Source organism: Apiospora aurea (assembly GCF_038362705.1).
Source record: "Apiospora aurea strain CBS 24483 chromosome Unknown utg000004l_segment0_segment0, whole genome shotgun sequence".
NCBI classification, from domain to species: Eukaryota; Fungi; Ascomycota; class Sordariomycetes; order Amphisphaeriales; family Apiosporaceae; genus Apiospora; species Apiospora aurea.
Genome location: NW_027117391.1, coordinates 5,713,457 through 5,728,302, shown reverse-complemented (window position 1 = coordinate 5,728,302; position 14,846 = coordinate 5,713,457). Strand labels below are relative to the sequence as shown.

The 14,846-nt window shown below is 53.9% G+C and overlaps 4 protein-coding genes across 4 annotated transcripts; 1 reads left to right on the top strand and 3 right to left on the bottom strand.

Annotated features, from left to right (window-relative positions):
- Positions 1 to 1,307: 1,307 nt before the first annotated feature.
- PG986_006569 (uncharacterized protein) lies at positions 1,308 to 2,348 on the top strand (the record flags this gene model as incomplete). The annotated part of the gene is made up of 1 exon (XM_066842791.1): positions 1,308 to 2,348. One exon carries the CDS (start codon positions 1,308 to 1,310, stop codon positions 2,346 to 2,348), a length of 1,041 nt encoding a protein of 346 aa, XP_066702653.1.
- A 752-nt stretch (positions 2,349 to 3,100) lies between these two features.
- PG986_006568 (uncharacterized protein) lies at positions 3,101 to 3,728 on the bottom strand (the record flags this gene model as incomplete). Its single annotated transcript, XM_066842790.1, has 3 exons — positions 3,101 to 3,316; positions 3,472 to 3,553; positions 3,622 to 3,728. The coding sequence occupies 3 exons, from the start codon at positions 3,726 to 3,728 to the stop codon at positions 3,101 to 3,103; spliced, it is 405 nt and encodes a 134-aa protein (XP_066702652.1).
- A 528-nt stretch (positions 3,729 to 4,256) lies between these two features.
- Positions 4,257 to 9,732, bottom strand: PG986_006567 (alkaline serine protease Alp1; the record flags this gene model as incomplete). The annotated part of the gene is made up of 13 exons (XM_066842789.1): positions 4,257 to 5,713; positions 5,806 to 6,123; positions 6,176 to 6,217; positions 6,290 to 6,599; positions 6,661 to 7,053; positions 7,131 to 7,304; positions 7,475 to 7,624; positions 7,726 to 7,891; positions 7,949 to 8,035; positions 8,103 to 8,170; positions 8,227 to 8,370; positions 8,453 to 8,629; positions 8,671 to 9,732. 13 exons carry the CDS (start codon positions 9,730 to 9,732, stop codon positions 4,257 to 4,259), a joined length of 4,548 nt encoding a protein of 1,515 aa, XP_066702651.1.
- A 28-nt stretch (positions 9,733 to 9,760) lies between these two features.
- Positions 9,761 to 14,155, bottom strand: PG986_006566 (glycan 1-3-beta-glucosidase precursor; the record flags this gene model as incomplete). The annotated part of the gene is made up of 18 exons (XM_066842788.1): positions 9,761 to 10,151; positions 10,209 to 10,255; positions 10,306 to 10,357; positions 10,595 to 10,627; positions 10,689 to 10,836; positions 10,888 to 11,074; positions 11,178 to 11,269; positions 11,333 to 11,406; positions 11,465 to 12,188; positions 12,257 to 12,343; positions 12,450 to 12,537; positions 12,851 to 12,855; positions 12,912 to 13,017; positions 13,099 to 13,231; positions 13,365 to 13,510; positions 13,600 to 13,776; positions 13,832 to 14,052; positions 14,110 to 14,155. 18 exons carry the CDS (start codon positions 14,153 to 14,155, stop codon positions 9,761 to 9,763), a joined length of 2,757 nt encoding a protein of 918 aa, XP_066702650.1.
- Positions 14,156 to 14,846: the final 691 nt, after the last annotated feature.

Genomic DNA, 14,846 nt, shown 5'->3' with positions numbered 1-14,846 from the left:
GCTCGGCTTACAGCGATAACTTATCTAAAATCCTCTAAGGGCGGGAGCATCTCGTTATCATCCTTATCCTTATAAAGAAGCTCAATAAAGCTACGAGGAGGCTTATTATTATTTCCTTTTTCGCCGGCATTAATAGCGTGCGAGCTAAGGGTAAAGTTTATAATTTTATATGCTAAAATTAATATTACGAAGCCGTCTAAGCGCGTAGTATTAATTTATCGGTAAATATAATAGGTTAAGCGGTGTAAAAGTTTTTATAAAATAAGTTTAAAGTAATAATTATAAATTATTTTATAGTTAATAAATATCCGCAGGCGAAGCGTAATATAAGGATTTATATACGCAGTAATAAGAGCACGAAAAAAAAAGAAAAAGGCTAGGCTAACTAATTACGTTTAAAAATGCTTTATAGTATATTACGGGGCAGTTAATTATTTACTTAAGGCTATACTTATTATTTATATTAGTAATTATTACGAGCGGAATATATTATATTTACTTTAATAAGTTAAGACTTTTATTTTTTAAATAATAATTACTAAGGTACCTCTACCCTACGATTATTAGTTTACGATAGCTTCGATCTCACCTGCGTAAACAATTAACCTGCTTAATAGGCTAATTAAGGGGTGTGTCGCAAGAGGATAAAAACAGGGGGTCGCCCCTTAACGCGCTTAACGCGCTACGTAAAACATTTTATTTATATATTTATTAACACGGTAACACCTTTCTCTTTTGTCCTTTCTTTCTTTCCTTTAGACAGCACTTTAGCACTCAATATACTATCCGAACGCTTTCTGCCGTGCGATACCATCACTGTCAGCCGATGACGTCTTGACCGGGAGTCGGTGCTATTCAACCATCCGTTTGCTGCCGACGTTAAAGTGCAAGGGTGGTCAATATGAATACGACGTTTCGGACTTGTGGATTGAGCCGAGGTCCCGATCCGAGACCGTCATGTCCATGTGTCGCAATCTAGATCTTGCCACCCGTACCAGTGAGACCATGAAGATGAGATGAGAATCCCCATGCAACAAGTCTTGTTTCTGTAGTAGAGTCGCCAGCACCCAGCAGAAACTGAGACTTGCCCTCGCAACCCCTTTTCGACCTACAGTTCATTCAGCTCTTGGTCTCAACGCAAAGCCTGTTTACCATTGGGCAGGCTCTTTTTGTAACGGCTATCACAATGCCATCGTTTCTTACATCCCGTCCGACTGCACCATTTTTATATCACTCGCCAACACCATTATATCCCAGACAATCCGAAAGCTCCGACGCGGGAAATAGTTTAGAAGCACCACTCGAGTATGGTTTTCTCACCCTCCTTCGACCGTCTGGCTGAAGGCGACACCATCTTGATCACAGGCGTATCCGGCTTGATCGGGTCGGCCACCGCGAAAGAGGCATTACAGCGGGGGTTTCGAGTGCGTGGCATCACCCGGGACCCGTCGAAGCTGCTGGAACTGCATTCGGCTTTCGATCAGGACTTCGGCCACAGGTTCCAAGTCTGCGACCTGGACGACTTGACGAAGGCCGAGTCGTACGCAACCCACATACAGGGCGTCTCGGGAGTCATCCACATCGCCAGCGACGCCTCATGTGATATCGACAGAACCGTCGCCGCTACGGTGGACCTCATGCGCGAGGCCGCCAAGGTTCCATCCGTCAAAGCCTTTACGCTCACTTCTTCGCGCGCCGCCGCCTTTGACCCGCCACCGCCAGGCGAACGCTTGCTGGTATCATCCGATACCTTTCTCCACGGCGCCGTCGACCGAGCCCGATCCGCACCGGCCGATGGCTACCTGGCCTACCAGGCGTGTAAGATAGCAGGCGAGAAGGCGGCCTGGGATGTATACCGAAAAGAGGGCCTTGCTTCAAAGTACGCATTCAATACCATCCTACCCGACTGGGTGAACGGGGCGCCCGTAAACCCGCGGCCTGGCGTTTACTCGACATATACTGGCATGCCCGAGTTCTATAGCGGCTCGTACGGGCCAACGACCACATTTTATTTCTTTACTCACCCGCCCAGCACGTGCGTCGCGCTGCGCGACGTCGCGGCCCTACACGTCATCTCACTTGCCGCCGGCGAGGTCGATGGGGAGCGCCTCTTCGCCACCCAAGGCACCTGGTGCGCCGCGGACGTCGTTCAGGCCATCGCGAAGGTCGATGTGGCTTGGAAGCCGCCGAAGGAGTACGCCGAAGCTACACCCATGCCCCGCAGCGACATCGTGGTCCCGAATGAGCGGTTCCGCGAGCTGATACAGAGGTACACCGGCAGGCCGTTGGTCGACCTCGAGGCATCCATTGTGGAGGTGGTGCGCGCCTATCAGGCAACCCAGAGATGATGAGCCCTTCTGCCAGGGACGGTCGTTTTGTTATATGGGGTCCCTCTTCATGGGTATTAGAAAAGGGGTCGGGGGACACTTGATATGAAGCAATCTGTACCTAATCATTTCGCATATGTCCCTCAACGTAGTAATCAAGTCGGCCAAGCAAACAGCAACCGTGATCTGGTGGCTTTCTTCTGACTTGTCATCCTGTCCAGCATTACTTTCCATCAGTGGTAAAGTTTAGATCAAACAGTTCCCGGCGTCAGGCATCCAAGCTGCTCTTCGCTTTCTCTTAGACCCCATTCTGACGAGACAAAGATTCCAGCATGTCTTGTTTGCCAATCCAGCCCTAAAGCGAGAGCCTGGTGCGGTTCGGAGCTTTATACAAGGACGGCATGATTCCAACTCCGGTGATGCGGCGCTTTACCGTCCAACTGCCGATGGCGCTCGACTACGCGCATGGTTGCGGATTCATTCATACCTGTGGATATATACATTCCATGTCTGACGTAGGACAACTTGGCTAATCTATAAAAATTATTAAAGCAAGCAACATCTCTGGAAAGATGCGAACCAACTCCCGCATCGAATCGAGCTACCTCACCGAAGAGACTGTCCGACAGAACAGATCGGAAGACCAGTACAAAGTCGCACTCAATCGCCCTTTCTACATGCACTAATTTGACGATGGCTACTGATTCGACCAATTCGACATCGTCCTCAGAGACTGCGGCCTCACCAGCTGGGCTGACAAGCACCTCACGGAGTCAACCCAGCCTGTCGCCCTGCGTGCCCCCGAGGTTTTGCTTAAGGCGTCCTGGGGCCCGGCTGTCGACATCTGGAACGTAGGCACCATCGGTCTGGGGATGTACCGGTAGGTGCGCTTGTTCAGCGGCCAGGTCGCCCGTCCGGATGGGCAGTACGAGGTCGAACGGCATATGGCCAAGATCGAGTACCTGCTGGGCGGCTTTCCGATAGCGTTGCTGGAAAAGGGGGATATGCAGTTAGTCTGGCGCTAATCCGACGAGCAGGGCAGCTTCAAGAAGAAGAAGGATGGTTAGGAGTTCGGTCCCGACCGGGATCTCATGTCTTCGGCGTACACGACGGGGCTTCAGGGGGAGAAGGAGGAGCTCCTCACGTTGTTGAAATCGACCATGACACTTGACCCGGCCAAGAGGCCGACGCCGGAGGATCTGCTCAAGGGACCGTGGCTGCGCGCACTGAAATAGTTGATTAGAACGGTACGAATTAGGGACCTGCTGATAGCCGGGCAGAATGAGAAATTTACCAGAAGTAGTATCCGCACATGAGCTTGGCGGACTTGGCTGTCTGAAGAAGCTGCTTTGCCCATGGCGGGACTTTGGTGGCCATGTGGCCATCTTGAAGTGAAGACATGTCGTTGAAATAAGGAACTGTGTAAATGACCTAACTCCTCTATCGAAAGTTCGTCTGAAGTCCGGAGTAGTATTGGACGCACGGCCAGTGGAAGAAACCTGGCGAGGGGGCATGATATCCCCTTTAGGCAATGACAAAGGAAAACCCAGTTTTCTTTTTGTCAGCCCCATTTGCAGCATCAAGGTCTAAATAGCACAATTGCTTAACTGTATAGACTGAGGTAACGAGTCAAATCAACCTTATAACCATGGTGAGTATAAAGGCATCCGTAGACAATATGCAATACTACTCCGCGCGATCACATAGTGCATGGTACGGCTCAGTAGGAAAGCACGAGGATTTCATAGCTAGTCTAGGGTAGAATCTACCTACTTAGCTATCAGATGGTGCTGCGGATCAAACTCCTAGCACCAGCAAGCAAAAGGTTGCTAGGCCGTGAACTGGTCAAGCACCGAAAGCATAGTATCCTCGTGAGTGAATGAAGAAAGCCATCTAACGATGACTGGAGCAGCAAAGCCTCCCCACCATTTACCACTGGCACACCAGCTCCTCAGCCACCTTGTCCGTGCCGCAGTCGTGCACGTCGGTGTGGTTGGCGCGGTAGCAGTCGGCCGTAGCCCAGCGGCTGCAAGTGAGGGCCCCGACCTTGACACCGGCCGCGACGCTGCTGTAGTTGGCGACGCCCGAGAGGTAGCTGCACGTGTCGTTGAAGACGGTCACGTTGGCGTACCATGTCTGCAGTCCGACTTGGTCCGGTTTGGCATCAGCGGCGCGGCCGTGACCGAGCGAGGCCGACCAGGCGGGTGTCTCCGTGCAGACACTTGCGGGCGTCAGCCGTCCGCTGTAGCCAACGAGGTTCCATGACCCGGTGTCGTTAGTGTGAGACCACAGGCTGTAAGACCCCGCGGACGAGTTGGCGAAAGACGCGAGGCGGTCGTTGAGCATGTGCGAGACGGCCACCGTCTTGTCACCGCCATAGCCACCGGTCCAAGACCAGACGCAGTTGTCCGGGCAGCATTTTGGCGAGTCGGAAGTGCATCTGCCGTCGAAGCAGACACAGTTGGGGCAGGATTTGGTGGCGCAGCAGGCGGGCGACCACTCGTCGCAGCCGTTCGTGTCGCAGTTGCAGCGGTATCCCATGTCCACCTTGCACTGATCGTCGCCGGGGTCGCAGTTGACGGTCGGGGAAACCGAGTTGGGCGGGGGGTAAGGCTCCGTGGGGTTGGGAGTTTCCGTCAACGAAGACGACGACGACCAAGTCTTCGTGGGCGACAGGCGCGTGCTCCAGCTGGTGAGGTCGGTAGGCGCGGGCGGCCGGGTGCTCCAGCTGCGGCTCACGGTGCTCGACGACACGGGCTGCCCGTTGACCGGGTCCTGGGGGTCCTGGTGGTCGGGCGGCGTCCCCGATGGGCTGGGCGCGCAGTAGTATCCGCTGCACACCGTACCGCCGCATCCCCCGGCGGCGGTGCAGGTGGGCTGCGCCACCGAGGCCGATGAGAACGTGATGGAGGATGCTCCGGGGTCATAGGGGTTATCAGGATCAAGGGGGCACGAGTCCGAGTCGAACTCGTCGTCGTAGTCGTAGTCGTCGCTGTCATCTCTTCGGAGTTTCTTCCTCGATGGACCTGCCGGGGCGTTGCAGGCTTGTACGCTTTCGCCCGAGCCCATATTCTTCATGTCCGGATCGAGGCCCTCGCATGCGCCGTTGAAGTCCCACCCCTGCCTCGTGTCCCAGTCCTTCAGGCAGTTGTAGGTCGTCACCCTCTGGTTTGCGTAATCCCAGACCTGGACGTGGCCGTTCCAGAGCACGGGGCGCTTGTCCCTGTACCGTACCGGCACCGGGGTACCATCAAAGTCCAGGACGTCGTAGCGGCGAGCCAGAAACTGAACCATCTTCTTGACATTCTTGGGCTCCCGCAGCGGCTTCCGGAACGGACCTGGCAGGGAGCGGAGATAGGCAATGACTCCGGCCACTTGTGGTGCAGCTGCAATTGAGAAGGATGGTCAGCAAGTGAGTCTATCATTACATACTCTCATACGGGCGTTGGTGTATGGGTGGTCCGGAGATATATCTTACCCCATGATGTCCCATTAAATTGAAAGTACAGGTTGTTGGCGCCGGCCTCGGCCGGGTCCCACGGTAACTCGACGTCCTGTCCAGGCGCGAACGTGGTCATGTACGATGCGGTCTGGCCCCACTCCGTGTCGGTGCCGTTCGAGGTCGAGGCGCCGACGACGATGAGATTCTTTAGCTGGCCGTAGGGGTTCGCGGATTTGCTCGGGTTGGCGAGTAGCGTGGGCCATTGGTTGATCTCCTTGCCTTGTGTTAGCGCGTTGTTGCCGGCCGCAAAGACGACCACGACACCGGCCTTGTCGAGCTCTTTCAAGATAGTGCCTAGCACTGAGGTTAGGTGTGGACGAGACTTCTCGGCTAGGGTCTGACTCACGATATGCTCTGATGAGGTGCGGGGAGACATAACCCTGGTCACCTGTACCGAGAGGTACATGGTTAGCTTATCACGACACGAGGTGGTTCCCTTTATGGGCTACTCCATACTCACTTTTCCAGCTGCAGTTTACCACCGCCTTCCGCTTCAGCGCTCCGTCGTTGCGGTTCACGTCGTTCAACACCATATAGAACTCTGCCAGTTCCTGGGCCCCGGCGGGGTCGAAGTCGGGAAAGTCGTGCCAGTCGAGCTCTAGGGTCCAGACTACGCGGCATCGCTTGCAGGTGCCCAAGTTCTTCCCGTTGATGTGGGAGATGACTCCCGACCCGTGCGCTGCTTGCGGGTTGGGCATGGTGGGATCTACTGGCGGGTGCCCGTAGAGGACGTTGTCTCGGATGTGTTGAATGCTGGAACTTTCGAACTCCTGCGTACCAATCGAAAAATGTCAGTGGCCGCCAAAAGCTGCCGCGAAAGGCCATACTTACAGAATGGGTGTCGTAGATTCCGGCCTCGCCGACGACGTAGACGGTCCAGCCCTGGTTGTTGGTGGCATCCCACCCACCATACGTATCCCACCAATACGTGTAAGCAGGGTAGCCGTTATAGAGCTGACATGTGAAGCTGTTTTGACCGCAGAAGGGCTCTTTCTTGGGGAGAGATCCCACGCCCATCTCCCAAAAGTCGCCGACGCTGCCGACTACTTCGCGGGACACCAATTTCTTGTCCCCATTGGACGTGGGTTGCGGCGGATGGCTGGAGGTGCCCCCGGTTGCGACATTTGGTGCGGATGGATAGTCGTCTTCGGGGTTGTGGGTGTCGGTGACGCCCCGGTAGGCGGCATTCCGTTCCTCATAGTAGTCCACTCCGTCGACGTCGGGCTGCCCAGCAGGGTCTTGGTTAGCTTCGCATACTCCATCGCATACAGAGGTCAGGGGTGGTGTAGGGGGTAACTGACAGACGCCATCAACTTCCCGTATGTCTCAAGGTCAAGGGCGGGGACCCAGTAGAAGCCGGTAAGACCAACCGCCTCTACTGTCTGGTACTTTCCAGTGTAGTTTACCAGGAGGTCCGGGATCTCTCCGACGTTGGCAGGGTCCACAGGATAGACGATCGCATCGTTATAGCAAACCTAAAAGCTCCGGTCAGTTGATTGCACAGAGGCTTACCCACAGGGGGAATTGAAGCTGGGCTGAGAAAAAGCCTGAGAGGGAACAAATACATTCTGCAGCCAAATGTTAGCACACTGTGGTCCAGCGAACAGGGTCCGAATATTAGTGAGGGTCACTCTGGAACACTTACGAGCACATGACCGCTTGCCGTGGGCTGGCAGGCGCTACTCGAAGACGTACTTGAGGTACTCGACGTGCTGGAAATGCTTGACGTGCTCGAGGCAGGGGTGGAGGCAGTCGGTGCGATGGAAGTGGTTGTAGCCTCCTCAGTCCGGGCGGGCTGTCATAGAAACAAGTATTAGTGTCGAGGTACTCGGGTAGTCGGCGTCGCTGCCGCCTGGTGCGAGCCATCATTCTCATCGGCCACTATACTACACGTACCTCTGAACATCCTGTAAGGGTGGCGCAGTCTCCCGTTATGGTCGACCTGCGCGTCGTGCTGGACTCGATCATGACAGAGGTCATGATCGAGCAGAATTCGGCCGTCTGCGTCTGGCAGCTAGTGGAGCGCTCGTCCGAGTACGTCAGCTTCTGGTCCCACCCGATGCTAGAGTCATTTGTCAGCCGAGATTCCACTAGAAAAAGATAGGGGCTTGACGCTTACGTGATTTTGGGCCATGGCGGCGGGTCATCCTTAAACTTGAACGTCCCGATGTCTGGAAACTTGAGAACTCCCCATGGAGGTGGTCCGCTGTAGCCCGATATTAAGAGATGGTTAGGTCTGTCTTGGTATATGGATGACCAGAGCAAGAACTTACGGAGGGTAGATTCCAGGTGGAAATCGCCATTTGAAGCCCGAGAGGTCGATATTGATGACAATGCAGATCTAGAGATTGGATGTTAAGACTTCGTCTTTCACTATTTTCAAGTGTGCAGACGTACCTGAATCCAAAGGATGTAAAAACAATCAGTGTCGGTCGTTCCGTCTTCATGCGGGTCGGGGTCGTCCTTGCGTATGGCGACGAGCTCGGCTGCGGGCCAATGCTTCCAAACTGGCAACGGAGGTCCCGGAGCGGCTGATGAAGACTGTAGTCGAATAAAGGTTAGATGATCACCCAAGAAATTGATGAAAGGTGAACAGCGGGCTATTCCGACTGATTATACTTACCGTAGTCGTCGTCGCGTCGTCGGGTATTCCCCAGAATCCCCAGCCTCCCGGCAGGGTTACCGATGTGGGATTCGTTTGTCCGTTGTCGTCTCCTCCCAGGGCGATTGTCGTGGGAAAGGCTCCTCCGCCTCGTTCCAAGCTAATGGTGGTGGGCTGGAACCCTGCCCCGTCAGCTCCCTGGATGGTGATGGCCGTCGACTGCTCTCCCCGTCAGTTACGCCGCCCAAGGTTATTGTCGTGGGTTTATATCCCCCAGGCAGGTTTATCATCGTGGGCTTCGGTCCAGCCGCGGGCTCCTCGATGGGAGGGTCCGTCATGGGATGGCCGATTCCCCAACCTCTCCAGACTCCGTCCAAAGTGACTGTCGAGGTCTGCACCCAACCTTCGCCGCCCACCACGGTGATTGTCGGGGGATTCGGCCCATCGATTATCTCTGGTGGCTGCGTCAGAGTGATTGTCGTGGTCGCTGGCATCACTAGAAGACCTCCTCCCATGGTTATCGTCGTGGTTTGAGCTTCCGCCTCGACTCCGCCCAAGGTTATTGTCGTGGCCAGGGGCCTTGCCATAACTCCTTCGAGGGTCACAGTTGTGGGCTGTGCTCCGCCTCCGGTTCCCTCGACCATTACCCATGTGGGCTGAACTCCGCCAAAACCACCAAAGCTCATGGTCCTGGGCGGGGAGCCTATACCAGGTGGCGTGGCCGGGGCGATCCCCGGAGGCCAAGGCCCTCCAAAGGTCAGTGACGAGGTATGTGCCACACCACCGGGCGCCGCTTCCACGCTGATTGTCGCGGGGGATGTTCCTCCGCCAACTTCCCCAATTGTCAATATGGTGGGCTGGGCTCCCGACGCGCTCCCCGAAAAGGTCAATGTCGTGGATGTGGGCGAAGCTGTTGTCGTGGACTGTGTTCCTATAACATATGGGGGCAAGGTGAAGATGATGGGTGGCAATGATCCCTTAGTATCCCCAACTGATAGAGTGATGGGTTTGCCTCCTCCACCATATCCCCCTAGAGTAAATGCGGTGATGGGTGATGCTCCTACACCTCCTGGGAAGGTAAAAATGCCGGGCGGTAATGCTAAGGGGTCGGGTGGTATAGCCGAGGGGTTTGCAGTCACAGCGGGTGGGGGGCTCAGCGGCCATCTCAAAGCGGTGGTGATGCTGCAATCAGCAGTCAAAATGCCCTCGAACCCATTCAAGAAGGTTTTGATCAGCAGGGGCGGACACTTGTATCCCACTGTGAACGTTGTTTGCAAGTCTGAATCGAACGTAAATGTCATCTTGGGTGTCGCAAACGTCAGCTCCGTCTCAGGGGGTGCCGTTATAATCTGGGGGGGTAATGGGTGTCGGCGGAAAGTTGATGGTGGTAACCGTGGGTCCGGCGATCGATAGACTCGTGGTGTAGGGAGTGAAGAACGTGAATGTTCTGGAGCTGGTGCTGGCAGGGGATCCCGCTGGCTGCGGCGGTGGTAAATCGAAGGGGTCGCTGGACATTGTCCATCCTGGCCCATCGGGCGGCCCTTGGCTTACTTTGGGCCAAGGCGGGAGGGTCAGGTTCCGGGTGGTGGTGCCGCCTTTACCGTCGGGCAACGGTACGCCAACGGGAGGGATACTGACGCTGGGCTCTGGCACGAAGCCACCACCAGTCGCTGTGGAGGTGACGTTCAGATTATAATATGGCACGCCGCCAATGGTCAAACTTGATGGGTACTTGTCAGCAACTACTTGCAAAATCATATGTGCCGGAGAAACTTACAGTGGAATGTCAATTGTGACCACAGTAGTGGTTATAATGAACGTAGTCTGGGGCACTAGGGTTAGTAAACACTCGACAAGTGACGAGGAATACTTACTATAACCTGTCCGCTGCCGATGGTGGTTGTGCCAGGACTTCCGTACTCCAGACTTGTCGTGTAGTTACCGGGGTCAATAGTAGACAAAGTTGACAAGGAGCTCGTTGGCAGAACCAAAATGCATGGAGGTGAGCATGAAACACTTGGAGTTTCCCAGATCTCCGTTCCCACATAGACAATTTGGGGGTGTCTTGTCCATTTTGCGGCAGCCAGATGCTGACTTCTGTTGTGTAACCACTGAAGAGACATTAGTTATTTGAAGACAAGGCGAGTTTAGCTTCAACCGTACCTCTGGGTGTCATTTTGGTGAATGGCCGTGTTACTGCAAAAGGGGTAGTTGTTAGTAATCTGATCAGTGGTCGTGAGAATGGGCATATACTCACTCAACCCCGAAAGCAATATCCGTGGTTGCTACCGTGAACAGGTTAAACACCACAATGGAAACAGATCCTTGCACCTCCAAGATTCGTTCTTGGCAGTTATGCGTATCGACGCAATCCTGGTCATAATTGTTGAAGAACGAATACAAGCCTGGAGCAGATTAGTTAGTGCAGCGGGGAAAGAATTAACAGGAGCACTTACCAGCTCCATGGACGGTTACGTTGTTACAGTCGATGATGCGCAGGCCCCAGGACATCCTGCAGGTATCCGTCGTACAGTGGTCGAATGCAGGATCGCCTGCAAAGCTCTTTCCTTGGGAGAAAGGGGCGGGCGCCACAGGCTCAGGCTGGAAGTAAGGGGTCTCGGTCTGAAGGTGGCCTATGTAAATCTGTGGTTGAAGATTCGTCAGTTTCGTCATTGCCATTCATACTTGGCGCTGGGTGCAACGTTGTCTTCGTTGCTACCCAGACAACAGAAGGGAGGCTACTCACATTCCTTGCGTTGTAGAACTGATAGTTATAGAGCACTGAGTGTTCAGAGCCGGAGCCATAAAACCAGGATGGGCCCTCGGATTCGACGAGCACTGTAAAGGGAAATGAATCAGCCACCAATCTCAAGACACCGCCATGGTAACACCTTAACTTACTTCCTCGGGCGCCGTACACGCTGACCTGACCGGCGGTCTTGTCTGTAAGGCTCGCTGTACTGAAGTCGTTGTCGCTACAGTATTGGTTAGCTTCGTGTGTAAGAGCTGGAGCTAGTGGCCGTGGAAACTCACTGATCAGCAACCCATGCCCAGACGTTCTCAAAGTATCCAGATGCTTGTTGGGTGACGTGGAACACCAAAGACGCGGCAATGCATTGCGCACTGAGACCGCCCGACTTGGGACAGTGCTCGACGTCCAGATCGGTTCCGGTAGCACCGCCCACTCGGAAGTGTGAGTCCCACATGGCTGCCGAGCCCTGATGGGCGGCGGCTACGTTCCACTCCATGAGTATGGCACCGGCTGTAGGTCCCGCCACGCTGAACAACATCTCGACAATCTCGATGTTGCCAACGTCGCCCTTGTTGCCGACTTGGACCATGACCTTCGGGTCGTGCATGTCGGCGAAGTAGAACCCAGCACCTTGGATCTGGGACCAGCTGGAGCCTTGGACACGAGAGCCTGTGGGAATCAAGACGGTGCTTCCAATCTGGTATATGCCGGCTGGGAAATAGGCAACCTGGTTGGAAGACGCCGCCTTCGCCAGGAACGCGTTAATGGCACCAGCCTGGTCCCCGCTGCCATCATTGGAGATGCCTTCGTTGGTTGCGACAAGAAAACTGCTGGAGTCGAGTTCCTCATACTGGGGTCTGGACCTGACAAACAGCTTTCCATTGTCATCGGTCAAGCCATACCCCTTGGGAGGCGCATCGGCCGGGCCTGCCTTGTACGAGCCCTCGTCGGCGGTGTAGCGCTTGCCAGCTGCCCAAAGCTCGACATTGTAGGGACCGGGGCCCTCTGCGGTTGTAAAACACATTAGTCGCAGCTCCTAATCTGAAATGATGACGAACCCAATTAAAACTTACCAGAAAGTAGCGTCTGATGATCGTCTTGCGCGACGATGTCGGTAACATTGGTGACCCAGAGATTGTCCAGCACGATGTTCGGGGAATCTTCCAGTCCGTTCGTCAAGATGGCCGTAGGCACGTTGTTGATGGTACAGTCGGTACGGGATTCAGTTGTCCGCTACTATGTTTTCCAGAGATACCGTACACTTACCGATAATAGATACTGAGCCAGTTCCTTGGCCTTTATCGCCACCTCGGCCACTGATGTTGAAGCCAATGGCGCCACCGTTGATCTCGACCTAAAATGCCTGAGTGTCAGCGGGATGTCGCGAATGAGGAACGTGAGATAAAGTCAATGAGGAAGCTTACGTTCTGCCAATTGAAACCCCAATCCCAAACCATTTGGACCGAAGTCAGACAGCCGTAGAACTTGATGTTTCTTGCCGTGTACTGCTGGGAACCTGCGTACCACTGTCAGCTACTTGGCTTTCTCCAGGAAGCTGTGAACACAATGAAACGTACCTGCTCGCCAGCCGATGGAGCCGCCGACGAAAACCTGCTTCTGTCAGTTCACGCACTACCCGTTGCACACGTTGCTAGTGTTTGACGTACAAGATCTGGAAGAGTCAGTTAGCAATTGTTAGTGATGCGATTATGGGAAATGGAAATCTACCTGAGACAAAACCACCGCTGCCGTTCTCCATGAAGATTCCTACGTGGCTCGCCGTGTTCACATCAGTGGCGTTGGGCATGTTGAACACTAGGTTCTGGAGAGTGGTCTGGAAGAAGTCAGCCATGTGTTTCAACGAGGCGTTTCGTTATCCCCGGTGGGGAATAGGCAAGAGACGAGTAACACATACAGCCTGTGCAGCCTGCCAATGAATGCCGGTCGGGACGTAGGGTTGGCCGTTGTCGGTCGTGGACAGTGGCATATCCGTCAAGTCGAAGATGAAGTTCCTGATATGTCGGAAGAATTGGTTTTCGTTGATGTACCTGTATAAAGGGTTAGAAACAAAATCGGCAGGACCAAGGAATGGAGTGCTGTTGGCTTTACCATTGATTGCCAGATCTGTTCAGTCGTGTTAGCATTTCCCGAAAGCACAATGTACAAGCAGGTGTAACTCACGTTCCGGGAATATATGGATCGGTGTCAATCAAGGCAATCCCCTTGAAGGTGTCGCATCCTTTGATGGTCGGGGGATCGTTCGGGTCACCAATGAATTGCGTGTAGTACAGCTGGATGATCGGAGAGCAAGTCTTGTAGGTGCCGGGCTGGAGGTCAAGTGTCAGTTACCTATGAAGGCGAAGACCCAGAGGACAACTTGGGATATCGTATCCAAAATAAGCAAGGGTTGGCTAACGGGAAAGTAGATGATTGCACCTTTGGTGAAGGTGTTTCCACATTCTTTGCCACATCTTGACCCGTCCTGAATGGCAGCATTGATGGACTCGGTGGTGTCGGTCGCGCCAGAGCTGTCGGCATGATAGTCGTCGACCACATTGCGGAAGAACTTGTAGCCAGAGCCAGCCAGAGGTTGCTGTATTTCCTGTCAGTAAAGAAGTGCGAATGTTTGCAGATGCCTTTGGACTTACAGAGCCAAGAGGTCCCAGCTTGGTGAGCCAATAAGAAGAAGAATCAGACCGCAGAGCGTGGGCTGAGTTGGCAAGGGTGCTGTTAGTCGAGGCGGATGTAGCATTGTCGCCAGGCTTCACTCCCGAGCCATCGCCGCCACGAATGACATTACCGGCTCGGAGGTTGGTCATGAAGTTCTCGAAGCTACCGGAGTACTGCCAGACGGCGCCATCTCGCGTTCCTGGACTGTGTCAATTGATCTGTGCCGCGACACAATGTAGGAACTGAAAATTCTTACCCTTATCAGGAGAAGCGTTGAAGTAGTTGTGTTGATGGTCTACCATGTAGGGTGCATTGGGCTGTGCAAACAGGGGAGGCAAATGTCAGCTACAATTGCCCTCGCGTAATAATTCAGCTAGAATGGTCGGGGCTTTCTTACCTGAGGACCATAGCCAGGGACAGAGGACCAGCTCTGGGGAGAGTCTTGGAAACCATCCCACGAAGCGACGACAAAGTTGTGTGGATGAGCGAGAAATAGCAGCAGTGCTGCAAGGATGGTGTCGAACGCCATCCCTACTGCAAGGCCAAGCAAACGAGGCAATGGATCTATGGGCCGTTGCAGTACACCCTAGGTGTTGTTACGCAATGGCGTCTATGAAGACGCCTTGTGTGAGGATGGGGGTGCTGCGAAAGCAAGATTGATGGGTGGAGGGGTGAGGATAGAAAAGATGTTGTGGGAGAAGAGGAAATGAAGAGATGGGCATTGCAATTCGAGAGGCTTTTGTAGGATCGCACTGAGGTGAATGCATTTGATCTACTCGGTGCATTCACATTATTCAGCCTCTAGGGCCTGCATTCTATTCAATGACTTCACGCTCCCTATGCTACTCGTAGAACTGACACTGGTCACACGGCCCAACCACATTGCAGATAATGTCAACATGACTCAAAGCTTACCGCACGGCTACACCCCTAATAGTAAAAGTGCATCTGGATGACAAGACAGTCAAATCGCAAGTCACCTGTCCAAGTCAC